At 41.7% G+C, this 18,481-nt stretch overlaps 2 protein-coding genes across 2 annotated transcripts; one reads left to right on the top strand and one right to left on the bottom strand.

The window, feature by feature from the left end:
* Positions 1-14: 14 nt before the first annotated feature.
* Positions 15-4,462, top strand: LOC139453754 (uncharacterized). The gene is made up of 3 exons (XM_071235221.1): positions 15-108; positions 2,797-3,039; positions 4,299-4,462. Exons 1-3 carry the CDS (start codon positions 15-17, stop codon positions 4,460-4,462), a joined length of 501 nt encoding a protein of 166 aa, XP_071091322.1.
* Positions 4,463-7,443: 2,981 nt separating this feature from the next.
* LOC139450068 (uncharacterized) lies at positions 7,444-17,229 on the bottom strand. The gene is made up of 5 exons (XM_071231712.1): positions 17,078-17,229; positions 14,357-14,593; positions 11,530-11,673; positions 9,417-9,649; positions 7,444-7,580 (listed from the first exon to the last, which is right to left on the bottom strand). The coding sequence occupies exons 1-5, from the start codon at positions 17,166-17,168 to the stop codon at positions 7,512-7,514; spliced, it is 774 nt and encodes a 257-aa protein (XP_071087813.1). The 5' UTR covers positions 17,169-17,229; the 3' UTR covers positions 7,444-7,511.
* Between the last annotated feature and the right edge of the window lie 1,252 nt (positions 17,230-18,481).

Genomic DNA, 18,481 nt, shown 5'->3' with positions numbered 1-18,481 from the left:
ACATTTTCTGTTGAATGTCATCTCAGTACACCGTGGCGTCCATCTGTTTAGTTTGGTTTGTGTTATCTCTTTGTCTGGTGGGTGCCTACAGATACCAGCCTGCCGTCTGTAAGTACTAGACAGTATTCAAATACAACACTTCAAATACAAATACATGTACTTCAAATACAAAAACATGTACTTCAAATACAAAACGCTTCAAACACAAACACTTCAAATACAAACACGGGTGGCCTCGTTGCTACAGAGCCGCCATTCGTTATGAGTACCTCGAGTCTGCCAGGAATTTGTTTGTTTGTTTGCTTGTTTGTTTGTTTGTTTGTTCTTTAACGCCGCACTCAGCAATACTCCAGCTATATGACGGCGGTCTGTAAATAATCAAGACTGGACCAGACAATCCAGTGATTGACATCATCAGCATCGATCCACGCAATTGGGTTATGATGACATGCATCAACCAAGTCAACGAGTCTGACCACCGGATCCCGTTAGTCGCCTATCACGACAAGCATATAGTCGCCTTTTACAGCAAGCTGAAGACCTATTCTACCCCGGATCTTCACGGGTCGCCAGGAATTTAAGAACGTTGGTGTCGAATCCAAACTTCACCCTGATTATGTTTTATCAAAGCGGCGAACGGCAATAAGATCTGCATAACTTCGGGCGTTCAGGACAATTTGTACGGAAAATGAAAGTAAAAATGAAAGTTTACAGTGAAAAAAAAGTGAAATTCTAGGACTTCCTAATTGGTAACATCTAGGTAAAAGTAGCATCCCCATAGGCACGAATTGTGCTCCCCTTTTTGCGGATCTGTTTCTCCATGCATATTAATCGGAATTTCTCCTCGGATTGGCAAAATCAAAACAAGGTGATATGACCAAGAAGTTTGACTTAAGCCTCAGGTATATCGATGATCTGATATTGTTCAATATCAGTCAAATAGCCAATTCCCTTCCACTGATTTAACCACCTGAATTTGAATCAAATGAGACCAGAGAGACCTCCTCATCTGTTTCATAGTTAGATCTATGCATAAAGATTCAGGGACAAAACACTCTCCACAAGACTGTATGACAAGAGTGATGACCTCAAATTTCCAATGGTCAACCCCCCCCCCCCCCCCCCTTCATGTCGACCAATATTCCAGCAGCTCCATCCTTTGGTGACTGGAATATTAGATTTCGCAACTTTTGAGATAAAATCGAGCATGCTCTTCATACCAAGATTTCAAAGTGCGTCATATGACTCTAAGTCTTGCTAAAAAGGTGATCAAGGTTACAACATTCAAGGCCTCAGTGGAGCTTTTAAAAAAATGGACAAAAATGGTGTCCAATGCAATTCCTTAATTTGACTCTGACCTTATGTTCCCGTGTTTCATTTGACTTGCCTTTGCATGGGTTTGTGACGGGTGCCACCGGTGGAGCAGGATACGCTCATCTTTTCGCGGACACCTGGTATCATCACTATTTGATAAAGATCATAAACACATGCTCATGATATAGTCGGAATCATGCTGACACGTGATATAACTGAAATACTGATCAAATCGGCTTTAAACCAAACTCACTTATTAACCACTTGTAACACAAACTGTCTTCGATTATTGTCCAAACATCTTCGAGAGTCCATCTTCCCGAGGCAAGAGCGTTAACTGACTTTAAAAGTCCAGTTTCCACCCTTGCCGAACAAGGCTGGAATTACTGGGTTCGATCGTAGCGCCACCAGTGGCTATTACCAATTATGACCCTTCTAAGCCTCTCCTATGGACCAATCAGATTCAACCTGTTGTATCACTTGCGTTTGTTTCACACAAAATGGTGGAGCCCAGTCAGGACGATCTGATCGATAATCGAGATCTATATTGTGATAAAACGAGTCTTACATCGCGAAGTGCATCAAATCACGTCAGCACCTTGATTAAACACATGAAAAGATTTGGATAATATCTGCTGACAACAAGTTGGCGGTGCACATGCATTGCAAATCCTGCAATCGACCGAAATCTGCACGACAGTTTACGAACCGGATTTCGATTTCGGTGCGCGATTTTGATTGGACTATGCAGCCAATATGTAACTCCATAATACCAGCCTAGTTCGGCAAGGGTGGAAACTGGACTTTTATATCCAGTTAACTCTCTTGCCTCGGGAAGATGTAGAGAGTCAGGGAAGAATTCACATTTCAATAATTGCTCATTTTCAGTAAGTGTCATCTTCCTGTATTTAAACTGGTAACGATGATCTAACTTGTATTCAAAATAATTTATTCATAAATGCAACCAGCTTTTGACACAGTTTCAATGGAAAGTGTTTCTGGGCATAATGATAAACGTGTTTTGATGGAAAATGACAGATTCATTCCTTGGAAGATATTGAATATGAATCTCATATAATATAATCCCTTTACATTTAATGTTGATGCTTACAAACTGACTCGAACAAACATTTTGATAATCTCCTTGGTTGTAAATTGGTCCATGTGCAATGAAGATTTTTATACCACCAGATTAATTGGCTCTTTAAACAGCAGAAGGTTCCTGCTGGGGATATTCGTATACGTAAATTAGATCATACCTGCCATCAAATGTGAAAAGGCTCACAATTTAAGGAACATTACTTTACTGCGTCAGGTTTTGAGCTCAAAGTTGCCAGACTGATTGCTCAAGCTTTGGAAGACCCAATTTTCCATTATAGCTGTCAAAGCACGATTGCATCAGAGCCTAGAGAGCATAAATTAAATTTAATGCTCCTTATAATGATCATCTTTCTTGTCAAGGTGATTTTCTCCTACTGCCAGATTACCTGTCTGATCATTGTGAAGACTCGAGTGTTACTTCCTTGGCGAAGGACGTCCGGCTGCTGATGAATCGCTTCCCAGACACACGCCTTCAGTACAACTGGAGGTGTGCCATGATCTTTAAGACAGAGCCTGGTAACAGACTGCAGGTGACTTATAGGAACCTCAATACAACCTGGTCCACTGGCTGTGTCCACAACAGTGTCAAGATATTCGACACCATTACACAGAGAGGATTAAATGGTTAGAGGTTCATTTACATGATATTCAAATAACGTAATTGATACTAAAGATGGTTTGAGAAGTTGGGTTAGATATAAAATTATGTGTACAATTAATAATACCGTATTCGACGTAATAAGCACCCCGCTCTAATAAGCGCCAACGGCGATATTACCTAATATATTGGCTAAAGAACAATCCCAATTAGCACCCCTTCCGATTGTTCAATGTACACAAGACTTATTTATTCGTGTATAATACGTGTGTCATATGCATCCTTAATTATCGGAAATTAAATTCTTAAAAAATATATCTGTCATATATAAACATTTCAGGCTGTCAGCATAAACCACGAAATTTACGATCTTTCAACTCTATTGTTTTTCACCAAAATAATATTCTAATAAGAGCCTCATATTTCTAATTTTGAGAGCGCCCTGGGCGCTTATTATGTCGAATACGGTATTCATCTCTTGTATGATAATTGAATGAATCTTTCTAGCTGTTTCCTCTGTTTTCCTCTTTTCTCAGTTGAGCAGATCGGAAAGATTTACGCCCGAATCCAAAACCCCTTTCTTTGCCGTTGTTAGGGCAACCTAACCCCAACCCTAACCCTAACCCTGCATGAATTATTCTTTAATACTTCTCGCCAGGGCTGATGATTTTTAAAATAATTCACCAGAAATGGTCTTCACACATTGTACCACACGTCATACCAAAAGACGTTACAAGATGGTACATGTACTTGTTGTTACCCTGTCTGGCGCTCGGCATTAAGGGGCTAAAACAAGGACTGGTCGGCTCAGAGTCAGTATACTGTGTCTGAGTGCGGTATTCATGTTAAAACTGTGGCATGGTATCTCTGTGAGCTAGCACTGTAAATCGGCATCAGCCCGGACTAGTACAAGCAGCCACACAAACACACACGCGTACATGTGTACATGCACGTCGCTGTATAAGTGCAATAATCTTGGACGCGACGTTAAGCCCCATTTCACCTCACCTCTCACGTATTTGAGTGAACGTAGGACTCATTTTGTTGTCGTTTTGAAAGAGAGGTGAAGCTTGTATGAAACAAAGATTAACTTCTTACTTCTGCAGGTCAAAATATGCAATACCTATTGCGATATTGCGGAATTATTCTTCAACTTCGTACGCACATCAACTCAAATGTTTAGAAGTATATATATAATATCAATAAGTCTAATGTCACTTGTCGATTGGCACTTCTAATGACATGATTACCATCATCCCTTTCAAATTCCCTACGTTTCTTACAGGTAAAAACGGTGACTGTGGTGTCCATCCTTTAAATACAACTTACTCCTCATATGAATACATGATCACCGTCATGGTGGAGACGGACAACTATACTCAGTATGGGCAGTTTGACATCCTTGTGACGTCATTTCAGACATCAAGCAACGGTGAGCAGATTGTTTAAATCAATCAGTATTTGTATTTGTTGATGTAAACCATAGCATGAGTTTTAATAGCGGATCAAATTATATATTTCCTTAGCCCTGACTCTTATGCTATTTGATGTTAAACTGAGCCCACATGTAGAGGGTGTGATTTCGCCCGGAAAAAAACTTGCTTATGTTTTCCTCATTAACTTTGCGTAGTTGAAACTGAAAAAAAATCGAAATTCTGTCAATGTCATATCAGTAAAAGCAAACATACCAGACTTCGTAACTCTGTTCTTGTCAGGGAGTTTTAGTTTATCGATATATATTTACATAAAAGAGCAAAGACATCAATGACAATATAAACCATATGAAACATGTCAGTAGTACTACCATAAATAACTTAATAGTAATAATACATAATCGTCTTTAATGTGGCCACTGCTCTTAATAATTATACTCCTCAAAAGAAAAGAAAAAAGCGTTTTATTATTTCATATCATTATGGTTAACCTGTCATGACTTATGGATATTGCAACAAACAGCCTTCCAATTGTAGATGTTCTTTAACTTGTTTTGTGTAGAACTACTCAAAAGAAGTTAAAGAACACCAGATTTTTTCGTATGACAATTGTAATCTGTCATGGCTGCAACAAACAGCCTTCCGATTGTGGATGTTCCTTAACTTGTTTTGTGTTGTATAGATACACCTGGAATAAGGTTAACTACAGTAAACTACGGCTATAACGAACTCAAAGGGACCACTAACTTTAGTTTGTTATAACCGTAGTTTGATATATATATATATATATATATATATATATATATATATACATATATCCTGAACTTCTATGTATCTCATATTATATATAGTAAGATATGGTTAACTATTTTCCCGGTGTAATCATTTGCCACATGTTTAAGGCAAACATTCGGGGTAGAATAGGTCTCCAGCAGCCCATGCTAGCCGTTAAAGGCGACTATTCTTGTCGTAAGAGGCCTCGGCGACTAACGGGATCGGGTAGTCAGGCGTGGATCGATGCTCATGATGTTAATCACTTGATTGTCTGGTCCAGACACGATTATTAACAGACCGTCGTCATATAGCTGGAATATTGAGTGCGGCGTTAAACAAACAAACAAACAAACATTTGCACCGTTTTATCTTTTTCAGATACATGTACCAGAAATGAGTTTCTGTGCAAAAACAACCGCTGTATCAGCATTCATCTCTGGTGTAACAGCCTCAACGACTGCTGAGACGACAGTGACGAGCTGAATTGCAGCCTACGATAAATCCATCGTTCTATAAACGGCGAACATGTGGCATATTTAATGTGTATAATAATACCTTTAAGTGGTCAAACCAATACAATGACACATATCTGGATTGGAACCATTGTTAAAATTTTATACTGACAACATGTAGATTGCATTTGAATGTGATTAACCATCAGTTGTCTGTGTATAAAAATACTTCAGGTGTGTCTGTGTTGTCTCGTTGCAGGAGGTACTGGGCCGACTTGTGTTTAACGCCGTATTGATTTGTTTGTTTGTTGTTTAACGTTGCACTCAGCAATATTACAGCTATATGATGGCGGTCTGGACCAGACTATCCAGTGATTGACATCATGAGCATCGATCCACGCATTTGGGATAGATGACATGCATCAACCAAGTCAGCGAGCCTGACCACCCGATCCCGTTATTCGCCTCTTACGACAAGCATAGTCGCCTTTTACGGCAAGCATGAAGACCTATTCCACCACGGATCTTCACGGGTCTGACGCCGTATTTCAGTAATATCACGGCGTGTCGGCGTCATGTTGGTTGGTTGGTTGGTTAGTTGGTTAGTTGGTTTGTTGTTTAACACCGCGCTCAGCAATATTCCAGCTATATGATGGTGGTCTGTAAAATAATCGAGTCTGGACCAGACAATCCAGTGATTAATATCATGAGCCTCGATCCACGCAATTGGGATCGACGCTATGCATCAACCAAGTCAGCGAGCCTGACCACCCAATCCCGGAAGTCGCCTTTTACGACAAGCATATTCACCTTTTACGGAAAGCATGGTTTGCTGAAACCTATTCTACCCCGGAACCCACGACCATCTGCTCTGAGGACAGACGCTCTATCCACTAGACCGCAGAGGCGGTCGTGTAATCCGTAGACTAAAACACTAGAAACAAAACAATATCAAATATCAATTCTAGTTTTGTCCGAGGTGTATGAGTACCAGTTTGGTCGAAATCATTATGTGAAGCGGTGGGGTAGCCTAGTGGTTAAATTGTTCGCTCGTCACGCCGAAGGCCCGGGTTCGATTCCCCACATGGGTACAACGTGTGAAGCCCACGCCGTGATATAACTTGAATAATACTAAAAGCGGCGTAAAACAATACACACTCACGTACAGAGTACAACAGACATGACTTACATGTGTAGCTTGTGCTGCCGGCTCCTGACCTGAAGGAGGAACAGGTGAATAGAATGTGTTCATTGAAACCTGATTCGGACGGGAACGGATGAACAGTTTTCACTTAAAAGTTGAGTGAGTGAGTGTGGTTTTAAGCCGCTTTTAGAATTATTCCAGCGATATCACGGCGGGGGACACCATAGATGGTCAAGCCTGTTTTTTGTCAGGCTTTGAAGTTTAATATTCACACATTGTACCCATGTGAGGGAATCGCATTAAGACTGGAATAGAACTCAATAGAAGCAGAGCAATCATGGTACATCTGCATTGTTCATTGGGACACTATTCGGACGAGAACGGATGAGTGAGTGATGGAATGAGTGAGTATGGTTTTACGCCGCTTTTAGCAACATTCCAGCTATTTCACGGCGGGAGACACCAGAAATAGGCTTCACATATTTTACCCATGTCGGGAATCGAACCCGGGTCTAAGGCGTGACGATCGAACGCTTTAACCACAACCTGCCCCGAGAACGGATGAACGGCTTCCACATTAAGACTGGACTGGGGGTCCGCCAGTATATATTGTTCACGAGTCACGTGGTCAAGAATGAAAGAACATCTTTCACATAAAGGGTTCACGGGAGCAAATGTCCGTTATGTCTGTCTGATCAGTAGTTCTGGTAGCCTCCTTTGTGGGAGCCATGGTGATGATGATGATGGCCATGTGATTCAGAATTCTGGAAGGAAAACAATAATACTCTGTGAACTTTACCGAATCCGATTATTGACAGGGACTAAAGTGTAAATTTTAGAACTAGACAAATTCATCAATCCACATTTTCGAATTACCATCACTTCAGACGGCCCTTGGTTGAGTAGGTGAGGTGAGGTGAGGTGAGGTGAGGTGGGGTTAACGTCGCGTTCGATTTTACAGTGCCAGCCCACTGAAATACGATGCCGAAGTTTAACATGAATACCCCACTCTGACACGGTATACTGACTCTAAGCCGACTAGTCCTTGTTTTTAGCCCCTTTAAGCCATCTTTTAACGTATGTTGGTTTGACGCGGCCGGCGATCGAACCCCGGACCTTCCGCTCTCCGGGCGGACTCTCTTCCACTAGGCGACGGAGGCGTCTACAAGTAGGCTCGAGTTATGAACTATTTGTGCTGAACGCCTCCTTGAATAGTATTTCGGCTTTAAGACTAGCACAAATATTCTTGGTACGCTTGGTCATCTAGCCTCAGACCACTGTGACACCCATGACCCGGAAGGAAAAAAGGAGAATGAGAGGTCGGGTGAGATGAGGTGAAATGGCGTTCAGCGTCGCATTCAAGATTAGTGCACTTATGTAGCGACGTGCATGCACATGAGAGTGTTCGTGTGCGTGTGCGTGTGCGTGTGCGTGTGCGTATGTGCGCGTGTGCGTGTGTCCAATATACCACGGAGGCGGTCTGTTAGGTGTGTGCCAATTGTTTTGGTGTGACTGGTGATAGCTTGGATGCAAGATTAGACATTGTAATTTGGGGGGATTGTTTTTTTGCCACAATCTCTCAATGACTCCAGCTTCCCATGATTTGGCCCCACATTTAAAGACGATGTAGGCGTTTTGGCCCGATGCTTCTGGTGACCATTGTTGACAGTGGTAAGGGTGAAATCTAAATGGTGGGTCTAGTCTGATATTATGCTGTTTTAGTGGTAAGTGAGTATTGCTTTACGCCACTTTTAGCAATATTCCAGCGATATCACGTCGGGGGACACCAGACATGGGATTCACACATTGTACCCAAGTGGGGCATCGAACTCGGGTCTTCGGCCTGACGAGTGACCACTTTGACCACAAGGCTAACCCACCGCCCCTTAAAGTGGAGAACAACCTATGACCGATATTAATTACTGTGGACTGTCGCGTCACTGCGGATTGCAAAAAGAAAACCAACTGTGGTCTGAGGCTACGGGTACTTTTAGAAGCTTATTTACAAAAGACAAGTTGAACTATAACAATAATTATCTCGGGAGTGCTGCAGAAATAGGTTTGATTGCACTCATAGCCTGGGGTTTGGTTTTAACTAATGACTCCATATACCCGATAGGGTGTACGGTGAAATTTATTTTTAGCATAATTGGGGCAAACAATCGGTAAGGAGGTACGACTAGTGGATCCTGACACGACTAAGGGAAGCAACTCTGAACATCGTGTCCCCTAACGACTCGGGAAGAAAGGGAAATTGTGAGTGAGTGAGTTGTGTTTAACGCCGCTTTTAACAGTATTCCAGTTATATCGCGGCGTGTCAGCTTAATGTGCGAGGAAAGCCCGAAGTGATGCAGGTCTCAGACGTTTACCACTTCGGTGAAACCCACGAGCACGGGTATGGTGCTGACAAACCTAGAAACATAATCGGGGCGAAACGGGATTCGAACCCACAATCATAGGTTTCTGGCATGCCCAAGGGACGCAACTCTGCACAGCGAATCGCGGCGCCTTAGACGACTGGGTTACCCGTGCCCCCAAAACAAAACGAAGTAGATGAAACAGAATGAATGACTCAAATGAATTAATGAAATGCATGTTACCCGAGATAACCGTCTGTACTTCCTCTTTCTGTACTTGGCGAGAAAGATGATCATTGACACGACGACAGCGGCGACCAAAACTGCTGCGACACAGATGAGGACGATCTTGGGCGAGGACCCACATCCCTGTATCTCGTCACTGCCGTCCCCGCAGTCGTCGAATCCGTTGCAGGTCACGTACTTCGATACACAGCGCTTATTTTTACAGTGAAACTTCTCCGGTGGACACGTGTCTGGAACAAAACATGCATCCCAGTGAGTTGGGTTTAACGCCGCTTTAAACAGCGTTCCGGCTGTATCACGTCGTGTCAGCTTAATGTTGGGAGAAAGCCCGAAGGGATGCAGTGATGTAGCTTTACTACTTTGGTGAAATCCACGAGCTCGGTATTGGTGCTGACAAACCTAGAAACATAATCGGTGCGAATCGGGATTTGAACCCACGATCATAGGTTCCTGAGGTGCCCAAGGGACGCAACTCTGAACAACGAATTGCGGCGCTTTAGAAGATTGGGCCACCTGTGGCCCCATTACAGAGTCACGTGGAGTACATATGGAGTTCCCTCTTGATATACAGTTTATTGTTTTGTTTGAATCTATTACAAATAAAAGCGACGAAAACATTTCCATAATCACAAGAGACATCTGCTTAAAGCAGAGTCCATTGTGCGATTCCGACTATTTAATAAATATGTGTTTATGAATCACCATCAACATTTGATTATACCAAGATGTCGTTGTACAAAACAACCTTAGAGCTAAGACTATGTTAAGGAATGGGAGTTCAGATCAACTTAGCGCTAAGATGGCTTTGTACAACGGCACCCATGTGTTCGTGAAATGAACAGCGTATCCTGCATCATAAGGTGGCTCTCGTCACAAACACATGCGAAGGCAGGGCCTGTGGATTTAGGGTTACACTATATCCCAGCAATCATCTTCCCGAGGCAAGGGAGTTAACTGAATACTGGACCTTAACAGTCAGTTGCCTCGGGAAGACGCCCAGCATCCTGTGTTTCACGTACGGAACGATCAGGGAGTGAGTGAGTATGGTTTTACGCTGCTTTTAGCAATATTTCAGCAATATCACGGCGGGAGGCACCAGAAATGGGCTACACACATTTTACCCATGTCGGGAATCGAACCCGGGTCCTCGGCGTGACGAGCGAACGCTTTAACCACTAGGCTACCCGATCGCCCCTACGGAACGATCAAATAGATATACTGATCGTGCCATCGTACACCGATGGCGTGGGTCGCTGCTCATAATATCAATCACCGGTAACTGGATTATTTACAGGTCAACGTCATTTAGCTGGAAGATTTAAACGAAATAAATATTGCATCAATACTAACAATCAAGCACAGACTTCCTGTATCAAAATATACTTTTAGGAACTTCCTCTCAAATATACTTATCATTTACTAGCAGATAGCAGAAAGACACCTGACCCATGAAGATCCGGATTAGAATAGGTCTTCAGCAACCAACGTTTGCCGTAAAAGGCGACTGTGCTTGTCGTAATAGGCGACTAACGGGATCGGGTGGTCAGGCTCGCTGACTTGGTTGGTGCATGTCATCGTATCCCAATGGCGTGGATCGATGCTCATGATGCCAATCACTGGTCCAGATATTCAAGCTATATGTCGGCCTTCTGTAAATATTCGAGTCTAGGACAGATAATCCAGTGATCGACATCATGACCATTGATCCACGCAATTGGGATACGATGACATGCATCAATCAAGTTACCGGACTACCGGACTTAATTAATCGCCTTAAAAAACATAGGTTGCTGAGGAGCTCTATTCTTACTCGGAATCAACACGTGAAACCCACGGGCACGGGTATGGTGCTGACAAACCTAGAAACATAATCGGGGCGAACCGGGATTCGAACCCACAATCATAGTTTTCTGGCGTGCCCAAGGGACGCAACTCTGCACAGCGAATCGCGGCGCCTTAGACGACTGGGCCACCCGTGCCCCCCACAAGGGATGGTGCTTTCATGTGTACGTATTATTTAGCCACTAAATCAAACCCCTAAAATATTATGTATTTAACTTTATGAATAAAGGATTCAGTTTGTCAACAAAGCAGTGTAATTATTACTGACCGTTGCTGTGTGATATCGTCGTGACAAGCATGTCAAAGTTGCCTTGTTGCTCGGAGGAGTCTGTGTGGAATTCAAACGTCAGATTGCTTCCCCCTGATTCAAACTGTCCGGTAGGGGTCACTGCTCCACAGTTGCCATCGGGACCTTGAACGAAATTAAGACAAGATTAGAGCGCATGGACCTGGTGTCTTGTTGAAATCTAATCGTTAGTTAAAATCCTATTTGGTCTGAGTGCACTAACCCATCCTGGCCAACAATTATAGGCGCCTAACATGTTAACACGTTGCTTTGATATAACGTATTTATCAAGGTAGTTAAGAACTCTGTGAACACTGCGAGTCGCGATCGGCCAAGAAATGCACGTGAAATTTGTTCCCGGAGCCTTCAGCACGTGCACTTCGACGTTTGGCGACTCGGGCAATGAAATGCATGGACCGAGGCAAGTGTGTTATTAAAGTACTCACGGAAATGAAAAAAACACTTTTTGCTGGATTTAATAATCGACACAAAGCATTACGTATATGTAAATACGAAATAACAAAACAACTGGAAAAGTACTAGTCTGGATTTGCTAGTTTTATCTCAGTGCTCAATACAAAATGTACTTTACAGGAGATAATTTGTAGGCACTTTCAACATTCAAAAATTCCAAATTGACATGGCAGAAACAGGCTATAGGCATTATGCAAAACAACAATAAAAATAACAGCTATGTTTATGTACATAATAATAATGACATGTAAGTTGTTGTTTGAGAAGGGAATATGTTACTTTTACGTTCTGATATTTTGACGATGATTCACTATCCCCCAATGCCACTCACAAATCACTAACCACTGACAAATCACATGTACGTGGGTTTCTAGCACCTGTTCACCTGTCGTCAAGGTGTCATAGGTCATGGACATTCACCTTGATCTACTAACACCTGTTTATGCTCATTATCACAATAGTCTGTTTTGTTCATATTTGTACACACTTTTAAGTGTAAAAAGACATAAAAACCTTTGATACGCTGTATTTGTGCCAAGGCCCAATTAGAACTAATTGAGTTGTTTGAATATTTATATATTTTGTATATTAACTGCATTTATTAAAAATCTGAGATCGAAATAGCAGGTTTTTTTCATTTCCGTAAGTACTTTAGTCCTGCGCCATGGCTCATTCGTCCCCACTCGTCCTTTTCCGTAATCTGCAAGAAGAGTCGTTCCCCTGCCGATGACTGTCATGTGCGAAAATACGACAAACCAATCAGGTTGCGCGTATGACTTCAAGTACCCCTTCAAAGAATCCCTCAGGAATAATTTTTGATTTTACATTTTACATGTCGTGCATCTAAAACAAAACCCAACACGCAGTTACATGTGTTCAATCATACTGACTGCATAATACCAGAAGATCCGGTGTGTTTTAAATAGCATCTGGAATGTATCTGATGCATGGGGGAATCGTATGGGAATCGATTTTTTTTTTACAGTATTAAAGAAGTTGTTATCCATAAAAATTGTGTCTATCTTGTCATCCGTCAACTTCTAAGTAATGCCTATCAAACAATTTATCCATAAAAATTGTGTCTATCTCGTATGGGAATCATTACGCAACGAGTTGACAATTCTTTTAGCTATGTCCGTGTGCGCTTAGACGGAACCCAGTCGCAAAAATGGCCACAAGAAGGGCACGAGTGGCTATTCTGTTTTAACACGAGATGGTCACGAATGCGCCATGACTGTGGAATTTATATGCTAGTATAGATATTCTTTTACAAAAAGCCTTAGCGCGACTAGATCAAACTAAACCAAGTCTAATTTCCTTGATTCCACATATTAAAACAGCAGAAGAGAAAAGGTTCTTTTGAAGAATAAAATACAATTTCTTTTAGAGAAATGTCTTCATAGAGTGTTAGTCAAGCATGAATTCACAGTTTACCAACTGAAGCCGATTTATATCAAAAGCCTAAATGACAGTTGACCATGTTGATAAACCTTTTTAACATTTTACGTTTTAACTGCAAAAATAAAGTTTTAACATGAGATTAGACCGTAAGTAGGTTATGACACAATGACCAGAATTTATAAAAGTAGTCAATTCTGGAACTTAAGGTGGCTGAACATTTCGTAATGAAATATTATGTGTAGAGCTCCTGTCGCAAGACCCGGAAACTTGGAGCATGTTTGGTGGATTTATACTTGAGTATGATCAATTTGAAAAGAATTAGAATTACATTTTTTATCATTTTTTTACTGTGACAAAAAACAACAAGAATTCGTTTCCTTTGACGAAACGCTACTAATATCATACTATGTTCAAGTATAGAATAAAACCTAATGCTGAATAAAAGTGTGCAATTCGCTGTGCAGTGTTTCGTTCCTTCGGCACGCCAGAAAGCCGTGTTTCTAGGTTCGAAACCAAATTCGCCCAAATATGTTTCTTGGTTTGTCAGCACCATACCCCTGCTCGTGAGATTCACTAACGTTGCTGGTAATATCAATCACTGGATAGACTTCTCCAAAAACTATTGATGAGTGCCGTGTTAAACAACAAACACACTGTTATCAGGATTAACGAACGACGAAAATAAAAGGATGTCATCATACAGCATCACCATAAGCAATATGTCAATAGTGACCATACAATCTAGTGATTGACATCATGAGCATCAATCCACACAATTAGGATACGATGATCAATCATGGCAGCGAACCTGATCACCCGATCCCGTTATTCACCTCTTACGACAAGCATAGTCACCTCTTACGGCAAGCATGGGTTGCTGAAGACCTATTCTAACCCGGATCTTCACGGGCATATAATGTAGTTTGGTATTCACCATTCAGCAATGTCCTATTAGATGCATAAATCATAAGTCCATTCGTCCTACATCCCTCACTGTCGACGGTGTCTAAGTCCCTGTATAGCGTCTGGAGCATGTCCCCGGAAGAATCCGCCCGTGCGACGATTCTGCACGTCCAGTTGACCTTGAGAGGAAGGACAGGGTCAGCAGTCAGCTTAATTCGCATGTCATACACGGAACGGATTGTGAGGTCGCATTCTTCGTTCAGGTAGTCTGAAATATCAAGCAAGTTGCGAACACACTTTTTAAAAGGGCACATGCTAGTTAGGATTTAATACTAATTCTGTGAAGACTTTGGTAAGTTCTCTTTTCTGACTGCTCAACTAGAGGTTTCAAATCACAATAACCACCTCTGGTTGAAACAGCTGATTTTGAAGGCGGATGTTTATATTTATAGAAAAAGTACTCTTTTCTCAATAATTGCCGGTTGGCATTTTGGAATGATAAGTATATGTAGGTTTATCACCCGAGTACCCTACACGTGAAAAGTCTGTGTATAGCTACCATCTGCTGACGTGTATATATGGCGTTGTCTAAACGTCGCGGGCCCTTTTCGCGATCACCCGCTATCATCGCTGATTTTTCGTTAACATCATGATCCCCTACTTTTTTAAAAGAGTATATTACAAGGAAATGCTCAATGTAATAGGAAGTTATTTGAAAAGGGTATTGTTTATGTATTCCCCCATGTGCACGGGTGGCCCAGTCGTCTGAGATACCGTCCCTTGGGTGCACAAGAAACCTATGAGTGTGGGTTCGAATCCCGGTTCGGCTGGATAATGATTCTACTTTTGGGAGCACCATACCCGTGCTCGTGGGTTTCACCGGAGTGGTAAATGACTCAATCCTTCAACACGTCGTGCTTTCCTTCGAATTTAGGCTGACACGCCGTGTCATAAGTGGAATACTGTTCAAAGCGGCGTCAATTTACTCACTCATTTTCGCAATATGGACCTGCGTATCACCCGGTGTCTGTTAAGTTGGTGTTGTTTTTTAATGTAGTAATGAAATCTCTTTGCATGTTATCATTAATAGTGAGTGAGTGAGTTGTTGAACGCCGCTTTGAACAGTATTCCAGTCATATCACGGCGTGTCAGCTTAATGTGGGGGGAAAGCCCGAAGTGATGCAGGTCTTATCTTAAGATAACTAGACCTCATTAGAAACGATCTCCAGTTTGTGCAATGAAGATGTTCCTTCGTCTGGTGTGCCAAAATTTTTAGAGTTTTTCAGTTTTGTTTTTGTTTGTTTGTTTGTTTTAATTGTTTGTTGTTTAACGCCGCACTCAGCATAATTCCAGCTATATGACGACGGTCTGTAAATAATCGAGTCTGGACCAGACAATCAAGTGATTGGCATCATCCACGCAATTGGGATACGATGCCATGCATCAACCAAGTCAGCGAGCCTGACCACCCGATCCCGTTAGTCGCATCTGACGACAAGCATAGTCGCCTTTAACGGCAAGCATGGTTTGCTGAAGACCTATTCTACCCCGGATCTTCACGGGCCTGATATCGTATGCAACAATCTACATTAATTTTTAAAGAAGGCATCGATCGGAAATTGGATTCTATCTATAAACTGAATTATGTCAATATTTCTCAGTAAAGATATAAGAGGGAGTGAGTGAGTATGGCTTTGTACCGCTTTTAGCAATATTCCAGCCATATCATGGCGAGGGATACCAGAAAAATGGGCTTCACACAATGTACCCATGCGTGGAATCGAACCCGGGCCTTCGAGCGCTTTAACCACTAGGCTACCCGACCGCCACCTAAAGATATAAGAACATAACTTCCACTCATTTATAACCATGTTTGTTTGTTTGTTATGTAACGCCGCACTAAAAATATTCCGGCTGTATTACGTCGGGCTGTAAATAATCGAGTCTCGACCAGACAATCCAGTGATGGATGTTATGCGCATCTATCCACGCCGTCGAGGTCATCTTCCCGAAGCAAGAGAGTTAACTGACTGTAAAAGTCCAGTTTCCACCCTTGCCGAACTAGGCTTGTATTACGGAATTTGGCTGGACTAACGAGTCTATGCATAGTCCAATCAAAATCGCGCAATGAAATCGAAATCCGGTTCGTAAACTGTCATGCAGATTTCGGTCGATTGCAGGATTTGCAAATCATGTGCACCGCAAACTCGTTTTCAACAGATATTTTCCAAATCTTTTCATGTTTTTAAGTGAGGTGCTCACGTTATTTGATGCACTTCGCGAAAGACCCGTTTGATCACAACAGAGATATTGATTATCGATCAGATCGTCTTGACTGGGCGCCGCCAATTTGTTTGAAGCAAATGCAAGTGATACTGAGAGGTGAAATCTGATCGGTCCATAGGAGAGGCATAGAAGGGACATAACTCGTAATAACCACTGGTGGCGCTACGATCGATCCAGGTTAGAATAGGTCTTCAACAAACCATGCTTACCGTAACAGACGACTATGCTTGTCGTAAAAAGCGACTAACGGGATCGTGTGGTCAGAATCGCTGACTTGGTTGATGCATGTCATCGTATCCAAATTGCGTGGATCGATACTTATGATATCAATCACTGGATTGCCTGGTCCAGCATCGATTATTTACAAACCGCCGTCACATATCTGGAATATTGCTGAGTGCCGCATAAACAACAAACAAACAAACACACATTTGGTTGTTCCCATAATAACATAATATATACTCACGTATCGTAGGAAAATGCGTAATGCCTGTCACACTGCCTTGAAATGTACACACACCAAGGAGAACACCCACGAAACAGATCCACGTTTCCATATCCTGTCAGTTAACTTCGATACTAATCCTACACAATTTCGTGACGATGAGATATAGGCCAGTGAAGGAGATAGTGATGGGACACGGGTAAAGCTATGTGTGATACACATCACGAATATATGATATATACATTGTCCATCACCGTGATAAGATATCACCGTGGTGTGATGTCAGCGGGCCATTGATACGGAGCTGGTTTGACTATGGACGGTTCAGACTCCATTAAAAACACTCCTATGCTGTTTAGTCAGAGCTATTATTTAACAAGGTCTAATCTGTTTATTCAGTACATGAGTGGGCCAGCGGCCCATAGTACAATTCGGTTCACCAGACATGTATAAAAATACAACAGTGTACACCTAAATACACAACAGCAAGGCATTCATAGATAAAGAATATTACTTCTGCAAAAATGAATTCCTTAACTTAAAAGCGTGGTAAATATAACAAGCCAGACTTCTAATTGTTGACTGATGCAGAGACGACATAAGTATGTAAAATTGTTCTATTGATGGATTTACATAATATTTTTGAGGAATATATGTCACTCGGAGAGCATAATATTTTTCACAAACCAATACAAAATGGTATTCAGACTCAACATAGCCTGTTTTACAAACCATACATAACCTTCGCTGTCTTGGGATACCAAAATATCTCCCGGTTTCTATGTGGAGCGAGTGGGAGCTAGCTCTAAAACGTGCCAGTGCAACGCGAAACTTATTGATTGTAATAGCCGATAAATAAAATTCCCTGCTAGACCTAAATTTATAACAAAGATATGATGAATACTTGGGGCTATTGGTCAAAGCAAAATGCCAATCTTGTTCATAAGAGCATTTTAATCTTTGTATGAACTCATCAATAAATGAAATAGAAATAACAAGATGCTGATTTTCCCATACGTAGCCAAAGCCATAGGCGTACAAAAGTAATTTAACTCTAGAGGCCCAATTAGTCTTACCTGCTATGGCCTGCTGCACAAGCATATTGTAACTTTTTCGTGGATAACGCGAATCGGGCATCTTTAAAATCTTACACCAATAATTCAAGCATCTTTTGAAAGCATAGATATACAAAGGGTATCTCCCACACTCTCCACGCACAACATGATTGGAAGTTGCTGACTTAACTCCTAAAATACGTTTACAAGCAAGTGTATGAACAACTTCAATCTCCTCGCAAAACGATAAAGATAAACCCCAAACTTCTGCACCGTAAAGAAGTACTGGCACAACTTTAGCATCAAAAATTTTAAAGAAAATATTCATAGGAGTAGGTTTAATTAGCTGTAGGGACTTCAAAAGCTTAAA

Source organism: Haliotis cracherodii, unplaced genomic scaffold (genome assembly GCF_022045235.1).
Source record: "Haliotis cracherodii isolate W230 unplaced genomic scaffold, xgHalCrac1.p SCAF_10, whole genome shotgun sequence".
Classification (NCBI taxonomy): Eukaryota; Metazoa; Mollusca; class Gastropoda; order Lepetellida; family Haliotidae; genus Haliotis; species Haliotis cracherodii.
The sequence above is the reverse complement of the archived record's forward strand: the minus strand, read 5'-3'. Positions and strand labels throughout refer to the sequence as shown.